Source organism: Nothoprocta perdicaria, unplaced genomic scaffold (assembly GCF_003342845.1).
Source record: "Nothoprocta perdicaria isolate Ctin4 unplaced genomic scaffold, notPer1 scaffold_0, whole genome shotgun sequence".
NCBI lineage: Eukaryota > Metazoa > Chordata > Aves > Tinamiformes > Tinamidae > Nothoprocta > Nothoprocta perdicaria.
The window spans coordinates 11018101-11040478 of NW_020454092.1; the positions used below are offsets into that span (position 1 = coordinate 11018101).

Consider the following 22378-nt stretch of genomic DNA (forward strand, 5'->3'; position numbering starts at 1 on the left):
CACACGCGCGCAGGCCCGCGCGGGCTTGTGCACACGCGCGCGCCCAGGTGGGTGCAAGCGCGTGCACGTGCAGACACGCGCGGTACACGTGTGCACGCTGCACACACACACACACACACAGACACGYGTGCGTGCACACGTGCACACGCAGCATGGGTGCAGGCACAGGCGTGCGTGCATGCACGGCTACACACATGCACGCACAGTTGTGCATGCAGATGCATGCACACAGGAGTGGATGTGGAGGCACAGTCGTGCACACACGTGGGTACTTACATGCACACATGTGCATGCACACACACACATGWGTGCTGCCATGCATTGCAACCCAGACCACACAGGCAGGCACATGCAGATCCATGTGCACAGACATACCTGGGGTTTGCTGCCTTGCATTGCTACCCATGCCACAGGTGCACATGTGCAGGCACATGCAGACCCATGCATGCAGGCATACCTGGGGTTTGTAGGCCTGTGCACCTGTGCAGACGCAGGGACACAGGCCTGTGCACCTGGGATCATGCACTGGATGCACGTGCACACACCCGTGCCCACACACAGACACCAGGGCTGGCACACGCTGCCCGCATGGGCACGAGCCACCCAAGCACCCAGCGCCCTCCTCCTCGGCTCCCAGAGCTCTGCCCTCTGCAGCGCTTGCACGTGTTTCCCCACGGGTCAGTGGCTGCTTTTCTGTGGCTTTTCCCTGCTCCAGGGATTTTCAGTGCACAAACAAATGGACACCGTGTCCATCTGTTAAATAAATCCCCAGCGAGAGCATCCACACAGCACCACTCGCAGCTTTTTCTCTGCTGCCCATCCCTAGCAGGATGAGACATCAACACCTGAGAGCCAGAGGGAAAAYGATGGGTTTACTATTGTGTTGAGGCAGCTGTTTGGGTTTATTTTTGCTTCATCATCTTCTTTTTTTAATCATAAATGAACCAGGTTTCTGCTAGCTGATTTTTAAGGGAGTTTTCTAGTAATAGCTAAAGACCTGTGGCTTGCAAACTTTTATGACACTTTAACTTAATGTCTAACTACCTCCAACAATTAGATTTTGCATAAAACACATGCACGTAATTCAAAGTGGATATACTCCCATTCTCATAAATAAGATTTTAATTGAAGTACCTCTTGCAAAAATTCCCTCCTTTTGCTTGCAATATTTTTCAATATGGTTTCCATAAACTGTAGCTTTTCCTGTCTTCATACCCAAGGTTAAAYCCAGCAACAGGGTCAGATTTAAACAAAGTGACTATTTGTTGTCTTTGGAAACACTCGTCTGCAAAAGTTGCAACACGTTGGCTGCACTGCTGTGGCTAAATCCGAAGTGCAGGAATGCTGTGAAGGTGACAAACTTCCCATAGGAAAAAAAGAGGGAGGAAAAAAGCTCCACCAGCAGCTGGTTCAGTTCAATAACCAGCCAAAAGGGCCACTCTGTGCCACAGAACCAGGTCCAAGCCAGGCTTTGGACTCATAGATATTTGTGTGCACGAGAGCTTTAACCATCCCGTGCCTGGCCCTGCTGCCAGGCTGCCGGGCCCCTCTGCCCCATCGGCTCCCGCTCGGCTCTCTGCAGCCAGGAACGCGCAGGGATAAAGCTCAGACGCACAGAGGTCAAGTGGTAAATGAATAACAGGGAGAAAGGGAAAGCGGAGCGGGCAGAGGAGGCTGCTCCGTGGGGAACAAGGCTCCCTTGTGGGAGCCGCTGATGGAGAAGGGGGCGAAGGGGCTGAGGAAGGCACAGGGAGGGGTGACTTTCTACAGGGATTTGCTCCGGGTGCTGACGAGGCTCCGGATCTCGTGACTCACGGGATATATTTATCTCGGCTCGGCGCAGGTTGCCCTCGCCAACGGAGGGGTAAATGTGCTCGAGGRCAGCGCTGAGCTGGGCAGTCACACCAGGTCTGCAGCGAGGCTGTGTAAATCCTTCACATTCCCAGGAGCGAGGGGCCCTGCGCTCCAGATAGCTCCCCAAGGGAGCCAAGGATGGGGGGGCAGCRGAGGCCTGGGATGAAGATTGTCCCCTGTGCATCCATCCTCCTCCTCCAGGGATGCAGATGTGTGTGCACCACGTGGCCCGGGAGGCCCTCGGTTTCCATCAACAACCTGGGTCCCACRGAGGCCTTTGAACTTGTTTTTATYTATTTATTCATTTTYAYGTTTATTGAATTTGATTGCACCRTTCTGCTCAAWCAGAAATCAGAAATCCCCGAGGCCTCAAATGGCCTAATCTCTGGGTTTGCCCTCTTATCGCTTGCATTTTAAAGCTAAGGTCAAAGTAAGAGTAAGACGTAATTAACCCAGTGTATCTGACCCAGATAGGTGCTTTTAAACTGATGTAACTCCAGCTCAGTCCTATGGCTTCCTTGTTATTGGTCAAAATCAAGAGATACTTTGGGTGCTTTAAAGATAGGTTTGCACCGCCTGAACCTTCGCATCTCCCATATGCAAGGCAGGGTGGAGCAGAAACCCCAGCGTCATCCCTAGATATCGGGCACGTYGCTTGCATGACTCCTCTCATTGCAGGACAACGCAACAAGGTCCTCAGCTCATTACCGGATAAGAACCCATTGATTTGGGGATTTCAGGCACGGCTTCCTACCACACCAGCAGAACCTCTGAAACTACTAAAACTACCCTTCACACTAAAGTCGTCGCCTTTTGGGGCAGAAACACAGAAATCAGTGTTCTGATGCCTATGGGCAATGCAGGGACACAGCAGTGACTGCCAGGACCTCAGTGTCTCCCTGTCCTTTGGACCAAGCAGCTCTCCACAAACCAAGAGACAAGAGAAATAGGAGCCTAATGTTGAACAATCTGGGCTGATTTATAGTTTAAAAAAGGCCAATTTGCTTGGAATTTTGCAGGGAGCTGGAGTCAGGCTGGAGGACAGTGGAATGCAATAAAAGGCAAATGAACAAAAGGCAAAAATCTGAACTTTGGAGAACATGTTGTGAACAATTCTTGTATTAAAAAAMCTCTCCTCTCCTCTCCCATYCCTCACTGTGCTGTTYGCTTGTGTCTGAAAGTGGGAGCACAAGAAAACTTGGGCACCATGTAGCTCTGCCCTCCCAACGGTGCCTTCACCCACAGCAGAGCTGCATTGCTGGGGTTTTACAGAGATGGAAGAGACGGAAAAACTATTTTTTTTTTAATTTTCCTTTTCTTTTCTCTTTTTTTTTCCCATTACAGCTACAAAACAAAACAAAACAAAACAAAACCCTAATTCACTCCAAATCCATGTCAGATGGCAGCAATAGGCAGCAAGCACATGCCACAAAACACAGTGATTAATTTCCTTCTTTCTTAAACAGTGTATGCTGTCCTCCAGCTAAAGATGCCATTCACTTTGCTGCTTCCTGCTGTTTAATATATATATATCTATTTTTACCATTTGAGGACCAAGCTCTTCCCTCRCTACTCAAGAGCAGCACTATTGCTCTCTGCCACTAGGAGGAAAAACTGTAACCATGCTGKGGGACAGAGCATGGCACCCAGAAATCCTCATGTCAAATTTTGTTCCTGTCCTGCATAAAACAAAACACTGTTCAAAATAATTTTGCGGCTCCTGAAAATATTCTTTAATCRGTAAAAACCCACTTTCCCTCCACTCCTTGCACAAGCAGCTTCCCACAGGCTTTGTGTTTTGTGGATGGGCTGATTCACCGTTCACGGATGCTGAGTGGTCAGCAGAGCTGGATCTGGTGCCCTGCAGATCACTGAAGTGGCTGTAAGGGCAAAGCCCATTTTTCTTCCCTTCCTGAAGTCCTTATACAAGGCACACATTGGCTGGAAGCGTTTTCCCTGGCACGAGGTCTAGGCTGGGATCTCATCCTGCTCAGCTGCTCTGTGCAGGAGCAGAGCAAGCTCAGGTGCCTCAGCTGCACCCAGAAAGGTCAGTTTGGCCCTGAAGGAGGAGTGTGACTGGAATTAGCTCTGGAACATCCATTTTCCTGGATCTACTGCCTTCGGGGTGGGAGAGAAGACATTGCATCCTATGGGCWGTTATACTCCATGGGCATGTCTGTCCCTGGGCTTACAAGGCTGGGAAGCAAGGGAGATGCTGAGGGAGGACATTCATCCCGCTCCTGATAGAAGAAGGCACCTAAACACGAGTCCCTCTGCAGGCAGGGGCCAGGGATCCAGCTGGAACTTGGCACGTTCCAGCACCGGCAGAGCTCCAGGCATTTCTTTTGGGAAGAGGGCTGCCCTAAGGGCTAYTTTGGGTGAGGAGCTTGGCCCTTCCAGGGACAGGCTGAGGCACAAGAMGGGGTGAAACGTGAGCTGCCCCGGTCCCTGTTAATGCTTGGCCTCAGCTGCGCCTCAAAAACTCTTCCATTTCTCCTGGCCTCTCCGTCAACTGCAAAGTGCCAGCACCATCTCGTGGCCAGAGCCCTGACCGAGCAGCAAAGCTGTGGAGAAGGGTTTGCTGGCCTCGGTGCACGAAAAAACCCTTCCCTTCTAGTGCGGGTCTTGCTTCGGATAAACTGGGGCCATTTGGGATAGAAAGACCCAAGAAAGATCATTCATTGTGCCGTTGTAGCAGAGGCTTGTTGTAAAATGCACATGGGGTGAAAACCCCAAAGATACTCCCTTCGCACATGTGTATGTGGGGGAAACTTCCTTAAATATAGTTTAATATGTCAACAGACAAAGGCAGTGGGTCTTGGCTCTGCTGAAGCCACTGGCAAAATTCCCACTGACATTGTGAGCAGTGGAACAGGCTGCCCAGGGAGGYTGTGGAGTCTCCTTCTCTGGAGGTCTTCAAAACCCACCTGGATGCCACCCTGTGCCACATGCTCTAGGTGTGCCTGCTTGAGCAGGAAGGTTGAGCGAACAGAGTGCTCTGAGGGTACAAAAGCTGGGCTTGGCAAAGAAAAAAAATCACCTTGAAGCCATGTGGTCTGGGCCTCCTAATGCCCTATGCAGATTTAAAAAAAAAAAGTTGAAAGGTGGATTTTTAATTAATTTTATTTTAATTTTTATTTTTTTTTCTTGCTTATTTTTATGTAAAATAGGTTTTGCCCAGCATAGCATAGTCATCTTGCCACAGGTTTTGTTCATACAGAAAACTCTTTGTGGCCTTTGAAAGGAAAAACAGTTGAGAAAATGAGAACAATATAAAAAAGGAAGGATTTCTTTTGAAAGAATAATAACTTACTGCTACACATGTGCAACACAAGCCCTGCATGTTTTATAGGCATGATATATCAGCCCAGATCCACAAATCCCTCCTCAGGGACCCTAACTCCTATTAATTTCAGAACAAGTTAGGCACTGAAATACCTGCCTGTATTTGACCCTCAATTCCCACCATTTTCAACCTTCCACTGTTGGAGAGGGAATTAAATACTTCATCACTATAGTATTATGTTAACGCTATTAAATGTCCTAAATATAAACCATTAAAAAGAAAAAGAAGAGTCCAGGATGTGGGAGTTTCCTGTTAGGACCTCTGGAATATGCTGTTGTGTATTTTGGTTAATCTACCACATAAAATGATCGGTACGGTGGAGATCAAAGACTTCTTCTGAGAAGTCCAATGCTTTCCGGGTCTCATTCATGCAGATCTTCTCTTCGCAGCTGCACCCAAGTGCTGACGACCAGAGGAGTGGCAGAAGTTCTCTAATATTTAACCAGGCTCATTTCCAAAAGCACGAGCTGAGTAGGAATGACACCCATCAAGGGCACGGAGGAAGAAGACCCCTTGGAGGCAGCAAGGAGCTGCCACGGAAAGCTGGAGAGCTCTCCATGTCCTCCCCCATCGTCTCCTCAGCCCACCAAAGCACAACCAGTAGTGCTGCTAATGTCACTGTTGGAAGTGGTTGGCAGAGGACACAGTGAAGCACAAAGTGGGAAAACTTTGGGGGAAAAGGTTGGGGTAAGTATCCCTCAAATTGCTATCAGAGGTATTAGCGTTTCAGACCAAGACAAAAAAAAAAAAAAAAAAAATGTGGAAAAAGGATCAGATTCCCCTTTCCTCCTTTTCTGGCCCTGCAAGTCCCACCACTTCCCTGAGGAGATCTCTGCCAAGGAGGCCCTTTCCCACCACTCAGGCCAGGCCGTGGCCAGTGGGTAGGTAGCCCCGTTGCCCATGGTCCCCCAAGGTCATCCCACCTCGGTGGTCACTGCAGGAGGCATGGGGCTRGTGAGGAGCTCTTTGCAGGCTGCTTTGCTTCCACCAGGAGGTGCTGGGTTGGAGCCGCTACCTTGGTGAGCAGCTAACTTTGCTCTCCCACAGGAAAGGTGCGGAAGAAACCCGGCGAGGTTGGTTTTGGAGGTGAGGTTGGATTTGGAGGTCGGCACATGAAAGGCAGCACTTTCCAGCCCCCAAAGCAGGAAGCACTTTGCATTTTTTTTTTCTGAGCTTCCTGCTTGTGAAAACACTCCATTTGTTTTACGAGGCTGTTTTTGGCTAAACTTCCCTYGGCCCGGCGTGCAGCCCTTCACCCTGGCTCTTCATGGTTGATGAGCAACCTGTGTGTAATTCGGGCAAAGGAGGCACAGAGCTCACACACACCCGGGCACGACCCTTCAGGCAGGGCTGGCGCCAGGAAAGACAGGGAACAGGAGAAATGTCCCCTCGGAGCGGGCTGCCCATGGGTCTGCTGCAGGAGGGGCAATAGCACGTGCTAGCTCAGGGGTGCATGTGATCCCGGGCACTTTTTACAGTCCCTTCCTCTTTTACTTCCCACTTATTTTTATTTTACTCCTAGATATGATAGATCTGTGCCCATGATTTTATCCGTCAGCTTTTTCCTTCCTGTAGCGCTCGGGAAAGGGCCCTGGCCTGAAGGTGCCACTGGAAACATGAGGGGAGGCTCCTTTCCACTCAGGAGGAGCCAAATGCTGTTGGATCCTGCCTTCAGGCCATGTTTCTGAAGGAAAAATGCAGCAGACAGAGCCTATCCATTGGGCATGGCCTGAGCAGGAGAATCTGCCAGCAGAGCTGCACCTTCTGGGAGCAGCTGGGGCAGCCTGGAGATGGGGAGGAATTTCAGGATATTGGGTTTCTCCCGGCCTCCGTGAGAATCAAAGACAACTGAGCACAGACTCTCGTGAGGTTTTCTATATGAATTTTTGCTTGTTTGCTTTGCTTTCACCAGCAGCTGCTGCGGACACAGCTACTGACCCCTTCGAGCCCCAGGGTGGCAGGCGAGCAGTGAAAAGCCGAGTCCCCGGACACGCGTTCCRTGGGAGAGCCGCCTCTCCCACCGCACGTCCCAGCCCGCTGGTGACGCCGCTCACGCGYCGGCCTTGTGCACACGTGGCCTCGTGAAAGAAACCAGCAGGTCTCACCAGCAGGTAAATAAACACGAAATGCTTCCTGCTTTCGCTGCGGGAAGGTGCTGCCTTTCACGTGCCAGGCTGGACACCCAGCTCCCGCATGCGTCACCCGGCTCTGCGCACAGGCGGACAAGACACCTGAGCACTGCCTGTGCTTCAAGCTACCCCAGCACCTCTACGCAAGCAGGTGACCACCCAAACTTCTGTCCCTGGTCAAGCACTGGTTAAGAAACATCTCCAGCGCAGTTTTCAGGCTGAGTTGGAAGCAGGTGGCTGGTGAAGCAGCACATCCTCTTCCTCCTCCTCCCCATCCGTGTGTGACGTGGCAGCCGGATAMCCTGCACCTCAGTGTGCTGACGGATGGGAGAGGCTGGCGTGGAAACACATACGGTTTCCCTGGGCCTTTCACCCTGTTGCTCACACTAAGGTGAGAGGGTTGCATGGGGTTTGCTCCCCATGTACAACCATGCTTTGTAAACACCCAGAAAGGGGTAAATTCCCTCCCAGTTCACCCTTTGGCCACAGAATTTGAACCCAGACAAAATAGCTGTWGCAGCCCTTGAAATGCTGAAGAATCATGAGTTTGAAGCCAAATCTGAGAGACAGAGGCTCAAAGGGACGCGGGTGGTGAGATGGCGAGTGCAGTGGGTGCAGCTGCAGAACTGTGCTTTGAACGAGAGCAATGAAAATTCCTCTGGCGTTACATGACGCACACACCTGACTATTCCCGCTTCGTGTTTTATTACCATTGACACTGAATTCCCAGATATTGCGCCCTCATTAAAGTTTTATTGCATTGGAGTTTCGCTTACGGTTGATCTTTCAGCTRTCTTTCCCAACCTACCTCATTGCAAAATAAACAGATAACGGTTGAAAGACTTTTCATGCCCTTCTGTAACTGGCTGCAGTTATTTGTAAGTTATTTGTATTTTAAGGAATCTTTTACACCATGCTGATGAACCTGGCAATTTATCTTGATAGAAGATTGGGGGCTGATACTCTTGCTATAGATAGATATTTTTATTAGACTCAAGATAATCACCAGCTTCAGCCTTGAAAAGGGTCAAGAAGGAACTGGCTGTACAAAGCAAAAGCACGTACTAAGCTTAAGTGTTTTTGGTGTTGAACTCTGTGTGCACCACAAAGGTACAGTCCTAACCCAGCGCTGAAGGGTCAGAGGAAAAGTCAAGAAAATGTGACCAAATTTCTACCCTCCTTTGAATAATCTGTCCTAAGCAGCTAAGTCCTGCTAGCTCACATGGAGTAAATGTCACATTGCACACGCTGAAATGCACCCAGCTGGTTCAGGGTGGCCAGAGCCACCAGGGCCTGGACCCTGTGGCACCTACAAACAGCAGGCGCTGCTCAGGCAGGTGACAGCAGCGAAGGTGACAGGAGCAGACTGGAAATAAATAAATTCTGCCCGTGAACATTGCAAAACCAGAAACACAACAGAGAGAAACTGCCTGGCACTTTAGTAGCTTTGCCAGGATTTTCAAAGGAGACCTAACTGCATTAACCCACCCCRTTCCCACTGAAAATTGCCACAGACAGTGGGTGCTAGCCCTACATCAATAAGCRTTTTCATTTCATTGAGGTTTAATAATATTTCTGACTGGCTCTTCTTAGTGACAGGCAAATGTGGAKCCAACCAATCTGTGCACACCTGCACCTCACCCCTACAAGTTTTAATATAAAATAGTCCCTGAATCGGTAAAATAAAYGAACAAAAATATTTGACCACTAGGCAGCCACAGAGGAAAGCCTTGGAACTGAGAAATTTCACATTTATTAGGAAAAGTTAATTTGTACATATCAAAAAAAAAAAAAAAAGAAAATAAAACACAAAATTAATCTGTACTTTAGATGAAGTTAGCCTATAAATATATGTACATATGTGGGCATATATATATTATGTACAAGAAATGCTAATGCTAGCCAATGGATAGTGTAAATGTACAGGCAATTACRCAGTAAAATATGGGCGCTTTTTCAGAAGGATTGAGCATATATAATAAATGAAAAATAAAAAGAGCTGAGATAATAACATCAAAAGTTGAGTGTGAAACTCAAAAAGACCCACAATGTTTTTCACARCAGTTGAGAACGTAAAAGCAATCTAGTCATGCAAGTTGAAGAAAAACAGTTTGAAGATATTGTTAATGAGGGCAAAAGATGGTAACTCATACAGTAAAGAGAAGGAGCTTAGGGTCACATAAAGATCAGTTTTGATCCTGTGGGTTTTTGGCAATGTCCTGACTGTTCAAAGCTGGGCAGGTTGCCACTGGCTGACATGGATGACAGATCATGCACTGAGGCATCATATATTGGCATATACCAGCGTCATATATTGGCTTCTTCTTTGGGAAGAACTGAAAAACAACAGGATTAACACCTTGGTATCTTGCCTACATCCACTCTCCAGTGACTAGGCCTCCTTAAGGCAGTCTGATGTTTAGGCACATTGGGTTTTKGGGGTTTTCTTGATGTCCCCTTCTCCTCCCTACTCTCTGCTTCATTTTTATTTTCACTTATTTCAGCAAGTTACTGTGCATTATCTCCTTCAAGAAGCGGTCGTCATTTAGAAAGTCCTCAGAGAATCTGGTACTATGGACTTGGCTGTTCCTGCAGCTGAAGTAAGAGGTCGTAAAAACCTTTGGTCTGATCTGTTGTTGCAGTGGTCCTTCATCCGTCTGCAGCTCCGGTCACTCAGTATCTGCGCTGCAGCCGAAATCCGTCAGGCTCCTTTGCGATTTCATACTAGAAAAGAAATTGTACAGGAAAAGAAATAAGGAGAGTTCTGGGCCAAAATGCCTCCTTCTCAGAATAACTCAGGATGTGACATCCTGCACATGGTGGCTCTCCCACCAAGCAACATCAGACCTAATGGAAAACCAAATGTATTTTAAGGACAGATTTTCTCCAGCCAAAATCTTTTGAAAATTAGAGAAGTCAGAATCCACGTGATTCTGATTAAGCAACTGTACATATGTTAAGCAAAAGTATATATGTTTTTTCTCTTTTTATTGGAAGAATTTTTAGAAAGCCTTTTTTTTTTCTTTTAATAAAACAGCATGTTTACTGGGTTGCTCATATTTGGGGTTTTGGCCTCAATTCTGCAAAACACTTAAGCGTGTTGCAATTAAATAGACGTTCTTCACTAACCAGGAATAGTAAAATATCCAAAAATATCAATTTAACAAAGCCCCGATTGGGCAACACGCGTCCTGTTTACTGGATGCAAGCAGGATCCAGTGAATCTCCATGTCATTTCTCAAGGACCCTGCTCCTTCCACAGCCCCTTGCAGAGRACAAGGATAAAACATAGGTGCTTTTTCGGGAGGCACTTTCCAGCCGGAGGCACGGCTCTGCTCAACAGGAGCCCTGTGCTCTGGCCATCCAACAGTTGTGCTTCTTCCAAGGCACTTTGCACCTTAGGCACTGCTGTGACTGCACAGGCCCTTGTTGTGAAGCAGAAGCAGGATTCTCCGAGTTCGGAGAATTCCCAGCCCATTGGTCTTTAAGGCACTTTGGCCTCTTGGATCTAAGGCAGGTGAATGGAGTTTAGGAGCCACCACTCTGGCTCCACACTACAGCGCGGGGACACGTTTACCCCAGCCCTCTGTGAACATTTACCTCATCATCATATTCCCGCTCCAAAGCGCTACTCCTGGACGAGTAATCCATCTCGTAAGGGTTGTTTGGCTCATATCCCGGGTTCGCGTGACCACTCGTAGTCTGCACTCTGGGGAACATCCTGGTCTGCGTATTGCCAGCGCCTTCCGAGTTTAAATATCCCGACTTTATCAGACTCTTCCTCTCTGGATCTCTTTTGTGTTTGGATCTTCAGAAACAACAAAAGGAGGTTTCAAAAGATCTTTTAGTGTGCCTTCCATGCTCAGTTGTTCCTCCCACCTTATTTTCAATGGCCAGTCCCCTTCTGAAATGTGCAACAGATTTTTTTTTCTAGCATGCCTATTGCAAAACCCTTGTTATCAGCAACAGAAGGCAAAGCTTGGCACCTCTTACGGGGCAAAGCTGCTAGGAGAGACAGAGGGGGACTTTGACCTTTTCAGCTAGTCCCTGGAGCAAATGGTACGGTTGGTGTTGACACCAGCTGTAATTGGCTTTCCAGAGGAGGAAATAAGACATTCATTAGGTCCAGTTTAGAAATGGTGCCCTGCGCTGCCTGTGCTGATCACCACGAGCCCCTTCCTCTCCTGCACACTCAGTGCACACTCCACGATGGGAGGATGAGTGGGAGCCTTCATCTGAGCAGCACCAAGAGCAAAGGCAGAGGACTGAATCTGGACCATGCATTTTCCTTAKATCAGTGCCCTTGCATCAGGTGCACTAACAGTATTGGCTAGGGTGGGATTTTCATCTATAGGTCAGGTGTGTATTTGGAAAGCCTTGTTTGAAGCATCCAGGATCTAATTTACAGCAAAAGAATTAACATTTGTGTGGAGAGTACATAGGTGAAAACAAATCCTAATGGCCACATGTCTTAATGATCTTGTGGGCCCAGAGCACGGTCACATTCCTGCCCCTCTCTCTAAGTTTCCTCTCTAGGAAAATGCAGCAATGCTGCTTTGATACAATTGTCAGAAATAGGCTTACCTTGTTGAGATGACAATGATTGCTATCAGGAAAATCAAGACAATGGCTCCAAGCACTGTACCCACTATTATAAGGATGAGTTTGCTATCTGGAAATAACAAAGAAAGAGCAATTGAAAATTCAAAGCAAGTATTGAAGGCCAAGGACAGTCTCTGCTGTTGCTCTTAAGAAAAAAAAAAAAGGGAAAAGAGGGATGAAGTGAGAATGCTTGTTTCTTTTGTGAAGAAACTGCCAGGAAAGTGGAAAAAAACATGCAATCTTCCCATTTTGCCCTTACAAAGTAACAAGGAAAAACAAAATCAGTCTACAACAATGAGCCTCTTCTGCTTTTTGTGCAGACAACATAACTTTGTGGTTAAAGAACAAGTCAAGGGGCATTAAGATTCCCAAAACTTTCTCAAGGAAAACATTTCAGGGGATGAAAAATACCCTTCCTGTGAAACATTTACACCTGTACTCTTCTTTGTGCTGCACTATGACTACTGTTAGCCAATCTCCAAACTTTTTAAGCAGAAAAAAAAGGAAAAAAAAAAGGAGAGACAAAAAGAATCAAGAAACACACTCCCACATACCCACATACACACATACAAGAACAGAAGGAAAAACCTTGAAGATCTCATAGCTGCAGACATGGAGCGGTTAAGCACATACCACTGAAAGACTGAGCAGCATGAGAATTTGTAGGGCTTTCAAAGGGGAAATGTTACACCGTTTGTTCAAACAAAGCCAGGGGAGTTGTGAGAAGCACAGAATCACAGGTGCTGTTTTTCAGACTGCCTTTGTCTGCACTGGATGTTCTCACCTTAGGCACATGCAAACACAAGGCAGGGACAGATGCCTTTTCCTATCTGTATGATAGTGGAAAGTGGAATAGGGACTGATAAAAGCTGTAAAAGTGACTCAGAACGGGGGGGAAATGGAAGTCCACTCCTCCGAACTAATATAATTATGAGATGACACAATAAGGGCCATCATTTCTACACCAAGAATACTACATGCTATGCAGCACTGGCAAGGTAAAGCACAAATAAAGAATCGAGGGTTGGATATTAAAGCAGGAACATTTCAGATTAGAGTAATTTACTGATGCTAAATAGACAGGAGTAATTAATCCATCAGTAGTGACAACTTCAGCTCTGCAAGATATCTTCAAATGAGGACTAAATGCTTTTCTGCAAATAACCTGTGTATGACTAAAAGCTATAGGGCTTAATGCAGGTGTCATTTGATGAAATACAACTATCTGCCTGAACATGGGATTTGATTAGGATTTTTCCTTCCAGGCAGCAGTGCAATATCACTCATCCTTCTCTAACATTTTCTTGTCATCAATATAGGACAGTAGCTCCTAAAGGCTGCTACTTGTTTTTGTTATCTCAGCTTTCTGTTCAGAATGAACATCATTGAGATTTTCCCCATGCAGTAACTAAACAGGAGAAATTCTTGTACTTACTGTTCTTACAGTTCTCTCCAGAGTACCCCACTGCACAACTGCATGAGAGTTAAAAAAACAAAAAGGGAAAGAAACAAACAAAAGAAAGACAATTAATATCATTCAGCAGATGATCACAAAGCAGTTGCATATTTTTACTGTTTACCAACAATTTCTCTGCAAGGTGTGCTCATCATGGCTTTCCTCTGTTATACCATCTTAATAACAATTCATTTTGTTTCATTTGTTAGCGGGAAACAAGCGAGGAGCATAAATTTCTGATATTTTCAGTATGATTGGTGAGCTGGGCATTCAAAGTTTCATATTCTCAGCCTGAAATATGTTAAAAGCACCTAATTTCTCCAAAAGAGCTAAACCCTACACCTCTGAGCTGCTTGGAATTGCTACCCATGGGTGAAAAGCACAGTCTTTGTCAGTGGTCTCAGCCTTTCATTTCCCTCACATTCTCCCATTTCCTCTCATTTTTCACACTTAGATTATACTCATTTTAAGATAAAAGTGGTTCTGTTCTGCACATACAGCAGCAAGAACAAAARGAGTTGAACTCATAGATGTGGGAGTAAGGTCCTGCTGTTGACCCACGGGAGTGCAGCCCAACTGGTGACCTACTCAACTCCACCAACAAAAACCCACTACTCTGTTCTGATCCTGAGCTGACAGAAATGCCCACAGAGGGAAAACTGAAATAACAGAGACACAAAATGTATCAGGGAACAGAATCTCTGCAGATATCAATGGGGAACCTTCAGGCACTTTTTGCTCTATGACTTATGCTTACTAAAAGGCTTCAGCATCCAAGTTCCTATGGATCATTACTCTGAGGGAATAGGTGACATTCATGTGGCCAGTCAATAAAGTAAGTGTGAGGTGGCCTGTCCTCCACATTGACTCACAGATGACCTTTGATCCCCTTGAGTTTCCTCTGAGGTGTTACGAGGCACATAAAGATTCCAGGATATCTGTCAGGATATCCAGACTAACGCCAAGCAGATGAAATGCCCAAACTTGTGACACCACAGGAACCTGTCCACGAGCTGACCACTTCAACCATCTCTCTGACTAGCATAGCCTCTGGCTTTTCCTCTAAGAATTCACCCTCTTTTAGATGTTCCTCTGCCCTATCTTTCCATATAACCTGGGAAGAAACTGAGTACTCACGCCACACATCGGTTGTCCTTCCTTTCAAAGTTGTCCAAACATTTGCATGCTGGAACCCCGTTTTCTTTCACACAGATCTGGTTGTTGGCTGCAGAACACTCACTACTGCAATCTGCATTTTCAGAAGGAAAAAACATGAGTGAGTTAAAGGTAATCCTGAAAAATCAACAGTTTAGAGTATTTCTAACACATTCCTAATGTGCTATAACACATTCCTAATGTGCTATAAAACCTAGGACAATTCACTTAATTTTTCATTTTTCAGTTTTTCATTGCACTGTAAAAACCACACAACATTTTTTTTTCTCGTGCTTAAAAGCAACAGAATGGCCTTTATAGGCTGCACCTACGTAGAAAAGGAACTAAACCAACAGAGAGCAAAATCAGAGGTAAACAGTTGTTCAAATGACTTAGTTTCATAGCTTGAAATGGATATCAAGGTAGACTGCTTCTTCCATTGGACAAACCACTGATGAGCAGTAGGCTACCACAGCAGGTGATTTATACTGAAYAAAATAATGTGAAACTGGTTCAGATTTAGACAGGTTAGGTGCCATGAAGGCCTGAATCTCACATGTCACTGGCCTTTATTGTACCCAACTCTCATGATCTTATTCTGAGTGTAGTTTTTATCATTTTTCTTGAAATCTCATATCTTAGTTTTTTTTGATGGGATGAGAATTGTAGATTTCATAGCAAGAAAATAAGGTGCCTTTCAGGGTTGTTGAAGATAGTTACAAATGTAAACAGAGGGCTCTCTAAAAGAAATAAAACCAACCTAAAAATCACCTAACTCATGCACACTACAAAAATCTGCCAAAATGCAAGTAATGCCACAAGCACCAACACTGGCCAGTGTTTTGTTGAGCAGATTGTTGYGCTGCACCCAGCCTTCCACCCCTGACTCCAAGAAACTTGTGGAGCTTATTTCCAAAATATAGCCCAATATATCTCCCAGAGAAGGCTGTAGGATTTAACTGGTTCAACTCTGTATTCATTCAAGTTTCAGTTCTTAATCAGAGTTTAGCAATGCTTTTAAATAGCTACTAGTTACCTACTGATTTCTGTGGTGATTTTCACAGCCTTTAGTGATTTATTTTGTTGACAAAGAATTATGGATGTGTWCAAAGGGAAAGGCAAGGACGTGCTTCTATGGCTTGCTTAGTAAGCCAGATGTCCTTGACTTTTAGAGCTAAGTAAGTTCAGCACATCTGAGACTACCTTCCCAAAATGGGACTGAGACAGGGCATAACCAGGTCAGTCATCCAGGAGCAGAAAGTAGCAAAATTTCTTACCTGAACAAGAACGATCATACCAATTTGTCTTTCTGTAATCCTCTTTGCACTCGCATTCTGCATATTCACCATTTTCGTTGCACTCTGTGGTTCTGAGATCGCATCCAGAAACTGCACAGTGGCTTGTAGCTTTAACAGAGAAAGAGTAAGGAAGCAAATCTTAGTGCTAATAAAGCAGGTCACCTGGCCAGCAAAAAATAAAATTGTTATTTAGTAATTCTAAAAAAAAAAAAAAAAAAAAAAAAAAAAAAAAAAAATCAAGCCTTCTTTCAGACATCAAAAATTCAAGCAGTTTGAGCAGTTCTTTCTTTTCCCTTTCTATTCCCTTTCTTTTCCCTTTCTTTTCTCTTTCTCCTCTTTCTTTGTCAAGGTTCAGTTTCCATCACACCTTCTGGCCTTTTGTTTCTCAGAGCCCTGGAACTGTCGCCAAACCAGGAAGCCCTAAGTTCATATTCTGAACGCTGATTTTGTGACTTGCCTTTAAAAAATCTACACAAAGCCCCACTAACCTTTAACATTTTGCACAACTGACCCGGATCTCACAAAGTTCTGCGGAGATAATAAAAGGTTATGGGCATGCAGCTCGTTGCAGCATGCTGGTTGCTCAACAAGGACACACGGGCCAGGAACACCCACTTCTTCCACACAGACGTGGCAATGGTTTACCAAGCGTGGCAGATGGCACACGGCAAAGGGATACAACTGCTCTGCTCCATTGTGAGCTGCTGTTTCTTTCTGTTTCCCCCTCAAATTTAGGACTAGGACACAGAAAATGTCATAGGTTGACATGGATATAGTCACCTTGGAGGCCAAACTCAGCCCATAAAGAAGTCCAGTTCATGGCTTAAGTATTAGCTATGTCTTTTTTTTTTTTTTTCTAAAGCTAAATTCAAAATAGGAAGTGAGAAAAAAATTGTGTTTTGTTTACAAAATATTCACTCTACTGGCTTAGGTCCAATAAGTCACTTAGTTCCATACCTAATCACTGAGGCTTCATTTCTAGGCATAATTTATACGTGTACCTCCCCCAGGCTGACTGAAGAAAGCACTGGAGCACACACTTCTCATTTTCTGACATAAGAATGCCTAGATAAAGCCTATCTCAGATATTTCATATAGGTCAGGAAARACTATCTTGGTCAGCTATGGAAGAAGCAAAGTCTAACGACAGTTTCATCCACTGGCTTATTCACCAAAGCCACATATCTCTCTATAAACACTGGCCTATCTGATTACCAGTGACTTAAAACATTGAGCAGGTTAAAATGCACATGCTGTTACTTATTTGGGGATAAGTATTTTTCCATTTTTTTCCCTCTACACAGGAAGTAGAAAGCCTTAATAATAACAAACAAACAAACAAACAAGAAAAGCCAAGCAATGATGGTCTGAGTTTTCAAAATTGTCTAAGATTGAATGCTCTAATTATTAAAAATCAATAGGGCTCATATTTTGAAGGGCTTTGCTGCACACAGAAATGTCCTAACTAGTTTTAAAGACAGGAACCTGTGTTCCTAGGAGTTAGTTACTTCTCCACTGAGGAATTACATACCTCGGTATCCACTATATCCACTGCTTGTTGATGTATTTATTGCATCAGCAATGTCTTCCTCTGTTATATTTGAATTTTCAGCAAAGATGTTCATTAGCGTTATATTCATTGGATTATCCACTGAACTGCTTCTTCGCATAGCTCTGAAAAGTATAGATAATGTCATTGAAAGTCTCATACTGTCCATATGGTACCAAATAAGATTCAAAGGATCTCATATAAATCTTCAACAGAGGATTTCTGCCAAATCTCCCTCTCCAAACTTCTTCCATCCCACAATGTAGGTGGTTACTAAGACACCTGGAAATGAGTTCAAGCTCGGAAATCTGTTAGTGGACATCTTCCTGGTAAATGCAGGTGTAAATGGATAAAGGTAGGTAAAGGCTGTTGAGTTGTGTGCCATTGGCATGAAACTGGTGGGTTTTACTGGGCCAGCCTCAGGCCAACTGCTGTGAGGAGCACCTCATCTGTTAGACCATGGCTTGATGCTCACTCACATGAGGCTGTGGTGTGTCCCAGGCCTGACATGGAGAGCCCATCCCGAGGCACGGTGATGGTAATTCAGGCTACGATTGCAGTGAAGTCAAGGGGTCTGCTTGCTCTCTCGAGGTACCTACACTAACTTCAAGCCATCTGGACCAGCTCCTGAGAGTGACCTCCCTGAGGACAGGGAGAACAGCACAGATGAGCCCTGCTCATCAGCCAGACCCTATGCACACAAATGTCATTAAGGGGTAGATTGCTGCAGTGCCTTGAGATGTTACCATGCCTCGAGGGCTTGCCATCACCCTTCTGCTGGGTGCTGTCCTCATAGCTCTGCTAGTACAGCAGGCACCACAAAACAGTCAATAACCTCGTCACTCAGCCTGCCACCAGGGGAGAGCAGTAAAGGCAAAATAAGATGCGGTGGGCTCCTGTGGTGAGGGCATTTCTTAAATTATATTGAGACTCCAAGTTGGACCTTGCTAATTTCTCTACACAGTAACTTTGGGGTAAACTGCTACAATATCAGAGACATGTCAGACCTCACACGGACAAAACTGTCCAGTTATCACACCAGGCTTGTATCCTATACGATATTAAAAGTGAGACATGCACTACGCAGCTGCCTCAGGCACCCCATTTCACAAGCACCTCGGAAATCTCTGGTATAAAAACAGGCTAGCAATGCTGAAACTTTAAAAACACCTCCAAAATGGCTTATTTAAAAAAGAAGYCACACTGAACTGAGCTCATCCCATATCGTTCCGTGAGCTAAGTACCCCACAGGAAAAGCAAACTTACCTCCCAGTTCCAGTTCCCTGAACTTCCTGAATTTCCACTATTACAGTCTGCCCAAAGCTTTTCTCATTTATGAAAATTCCTTGAAACTGTAAGAGACAAATGAATAAATGAATTAGAATTATGGGCAGGCAGGAACATAGATTGACGTCACATGAAACACTGAGACCCCAAATCTAGGGGACTTAGACCGTGCCAGTACAGGGCACAAATAAAGCAAGGTGACTGGTCACATGTGCTATAAAAAAGGTGTAAAACAAAACAGGGGAGAGCAGTAGAGGAATGAGGGCACAGGAGTCAAACAAATGCCACTTTGTGGGCGAAGTTTGGCTGGCTGCTAAGTTCACCCTCGGGTACTCCCTCTTTGCACCCCAGTCAGCGAGTTAGCACTGCAGGTCATTGACTTCTGCAGCTAGGTCATGAAACGGTGACATGAAAATGGGGAAATTTTTTAACGTTCTCTAAGGAGACATTTTTTGGTTACTCTCCCCTCAAAATGATAGCAAGTAATATAACAACATGTTAATAACATACAATATAATAATAAAACATATAATAACGCGATGAAGAATTTGGTAACTATTTTGATGATTGTTGATTGATACTTGGCAAACATTTTCTCACCAGTTCTCCAGCCAAGGGAAATCTCTCTCCTTCCTCACTTCCAGAGAACGACATAAAATCCATGGTCTCAGCATGGCAGTATAAATTTATCATTTATATTCTCAGGAAATCCATTACCAAACTCCATCTACTATCACTGCATGCTCAAGGTATGTAATATCCTTGTCATTAATAGCATTAAAACCATACTAATATGGTTATGAAAGAGGCTTAATATTTATGTATTTAGACATATCTGGGCAACCATTCTGAAAAGTTTGTGCTGTATGGAAACAATAGCTTTCTCTAAAAAAAAAAACCTGTTACATTTTATTTTATATTTACTCATTCTGCTGAGAGTTATATAGCCCTTAGCAAACTGCATAGATAGGAAAGTAAATGAGCTGGAAAACTTCTCGGCCTAATGGTTGCTGGGAGGGAATGGAGCAAGATGGGAAGCAATATATGTGAGACCATCCCAGAAGAGAAGTGACACTACAAAAGCAGATACTACCTAATCTCAGACACATCCCTGTACTTAGCAGCCACGCATACACTCATCCGAGAGCAAAATTCAGCTCCTGTATGAATAGATTTAAACTAGCACGCACCATTCTTTGAAGAAAGTAGTTTCCTCAAGTGAAACTATCTTAGTCTCAACTTTAAAGGCAGCATGTGTCCCCTCTGCCTGCATCACATTCAGGTAAGCAGTAAATATACATGCAAGATTGAAAAAAATAAAACCACTCACAAAGGCTGTTACGTTGAGGAAAACTTCTTCATACATAGTGGAGTTTATCACTTGAACAGCAGAACTGTAAGACCACTCCAGTGTAATGAGCCCTGGGAATATTTTGCCTGCAACGAGAATAAAGGACATGAAGTAATTGGAGAGCATTTTAGTAAGCAGAGTTTACATTTTGGGGGTTCTCTTGGCTTCAGAGATGAGCAGATACATTGCTGAGATTAATCTCTGCCCTTTTTCACATACTGGAGGAGCAGCAAGTACATTCCTGCCTGCCACTTGACAAGCAGGCAGGATTCTTGGCCCAACTAAACTGGTCTGGTTTGGTTGATAATGCTAAATTGCAGCTTGAGAATGCTAAATTGTAAGCAAGGTCTGAAGCTAACAAGCCTCTCTGCTCATCTAAGATGTCAGAGCATTTAGTGGAACAAATCTGTATATTAAGGTGTGTCACCCCGCAGCCACAGCCACTCATCAGCTGACATGGCTTAACATTTCTGAGGGAACAATTCGGTGTCTACCTCCTTCTTTAGGCTCACAAGTAAATTTGAGAATTGTGTGTGCTGACACTTAAATAAGAGGCCCCATTTCCACACATGCTTGCCCCTCAGCAGTTGCTGAGAAATGCACTTCAACAGCACTGCGATGAGCGTGTGGCCACAGGGACAATAAAGCCATTTGTTCAGAGGTCTACGTGGATTCGAATTTTGTAAAATCTTGACCATAACTATTACTGTCAAGTTTACACTAGGATTTCTTCTTTCTTTTCACATACTTAAATCTCCAGGGAATACACCTTTTTCTAGCACATTAACCTCTCTGGCTGCAATTCTGTTTTGCAAGATAATAATCTAGGTCACTGTAGCTGCAGCAGGCTGCGGAGCAAGCGTTATTCAGCAGTCACTTTCCCAGACTGGTTATGTTTTCAGTTATAACATGAGAACAAGGGATATGGGAGGAAAAATCTCTCTAGTTTTATGAGTTCTGTGAGGTAACAGAGATCACTGTTCTGCAACTCACCTACATGACAGTTCTTGTCTTTATGGTAGAATCCATATGGGCACACGCAAGCGAAAGTGCTATGTAGAGCAATGCATTTAGCCATATAAGTTCCACAGGGTCTTGAGCTACACATGTCTCCTGACATAAAGAAAGATTTTGACATGAGGATTTATTTGAAATTGCACTAACTAGCAGACACAGCCTATTATATAGTCCATATATCTTTTTTTTAAAGGATGCTACCAAATACATTTTGCAGAGTATAGATACAATTAACCATACATTGCTATGGCTTGTTTGTTTAATGCCTGTATAGTAGCTSTTTTTCCTACACAAGATACCACACTGAGAGCATTGAGGATGCAGAATAAGCTGAAATTAAATTTCTATTGTATTGTCCACTCACAATCTAGGCCTCCTTAGTACAGCTAAACATCAAGCAAGCAAGCAAAAAGAAAAAGTATGTGACATATAAAGCTAGAAAATGGCAAATAACAACTGCCTTTGCATCTTTGGTCCTTCATTGCTTGAATATAGGGTATTTTACTGCAGAAACACTAATAAAATGAAGGTTCCTAAGCCAATTATCACTGTGTATGTGTCTCAGATGTATCACAGCTGCTGCTAAGAAATTTTGCATATAGCTGTCACCATAATGTGGCTATTAACTTGTAGCTCTGCCAATGCTTCTATAGCAGCAGAACATGCTATAGACATGCTATAGATTGCTGCTTTCTACTTGCTGGAGTTCTTGCTGAGGGGGAGGTTGCGTTCCTTTGGGGAAAAGGGAAAATTACTTAAAATGGCAGCCCTGCCAGTGGGCTATGCTGAGGCAGAGGTATAARGTCTCAAAACATTTCCTTTTAATCCTGTTTCTGCCTTACTCTGTCATGTCTTGCCCTCATTTTTTGCAGCCTGCTGCTCAGTATGGCTTACGCTGCATGTCTATCTGTGGTATCCCTTCTTTCGCAGCCACCCTCTCCCTGTGCTTTGYCCACTCCTGCAAATTCCCTGTCAGAAGACTTTGCAGGTCTGCCTCACATCTCTCCTTCTCGTCAAAAGTCAAGCAGGTCACTACTCCCCGAAGRATAGGATGATGTTCTTACTTCTGCTCTTGAGCATTTTCAGTGTATCCATCGCATGCTGCAGTTCATGTCCTCGAGACATAACTTGAGGACATGTACTAGTGCTCAAGATCTCCATAGACTCAGATAAGACCCCAAATCAGTCTCCCAATGGGGCTATAGAAGTGCCCCATTTGTCTTCTTACCTGGAGTTGCTGATGTTGTAGGTGTGGAAGTGCTTGTCGGTGCATTTGTGGTTGCTGTGGTGGTTCCTGTAGGAAGGAAAAGAAGAGACATGGCAGCCCTGGTGAG

The 22378-nt window shown here is 44.7% G+C and overlaps 1 protein-coding gene across 1 annotated transcript in view; it reads right to left on the reverse strand.

The window, feature by feature from the left end:
* Window positions 1-9122: 9122 nt before the first annotated feature.
* MUC13 (mucin 13, cell surface associated) overlaps window positions 9123-22378 on the reverse strand; it is a 15730-nt gene continuing 2474 nt past the window's right edge. The window contains exons 2-12 of the mRNA XM_026033965.1: window positions 22273-22338; window positions 21021-21140; window positions 20007-20113; window positions 18656-18741; window positions 17372-17514; window positions 15820-15948; window positions 14525-14636; window positions 13367-13404; window positions 11914-12001; window positions 10930-11137; window positions 9123-10053 (exon numbers count right to left, since the gene is read on the reverse strand). Of these exons, the coding sequence (XP_025889750.1) occupies window positions 10003-10053; window positions 10930-11137; window positions 11914-12001; window positions 13367-13404; window positions 14525-14636; window positions 15820-15948; window positions 17372-17514; window positions 18656-18741; window positions 20007-20113; window positions 21021-21135 (1077 nt within the window). The 5' untranslated portion in view covers window positions 21136-21140; window positions 22273-22338 and the 3' untranslated portion in view covers window positions 9123-10002. The remainder of the gene's footprint in view (window positions 10054-10929; window positions 11138-11913; window positions 12002-13366; window positions 13405-14524; window positions 14637-15819; window positions 15949-17371; window positions 17515-18655; window positions 18742-20006; window positions 20114-21020; window positions 21141-22272; window positions 22339-22378) is intronic.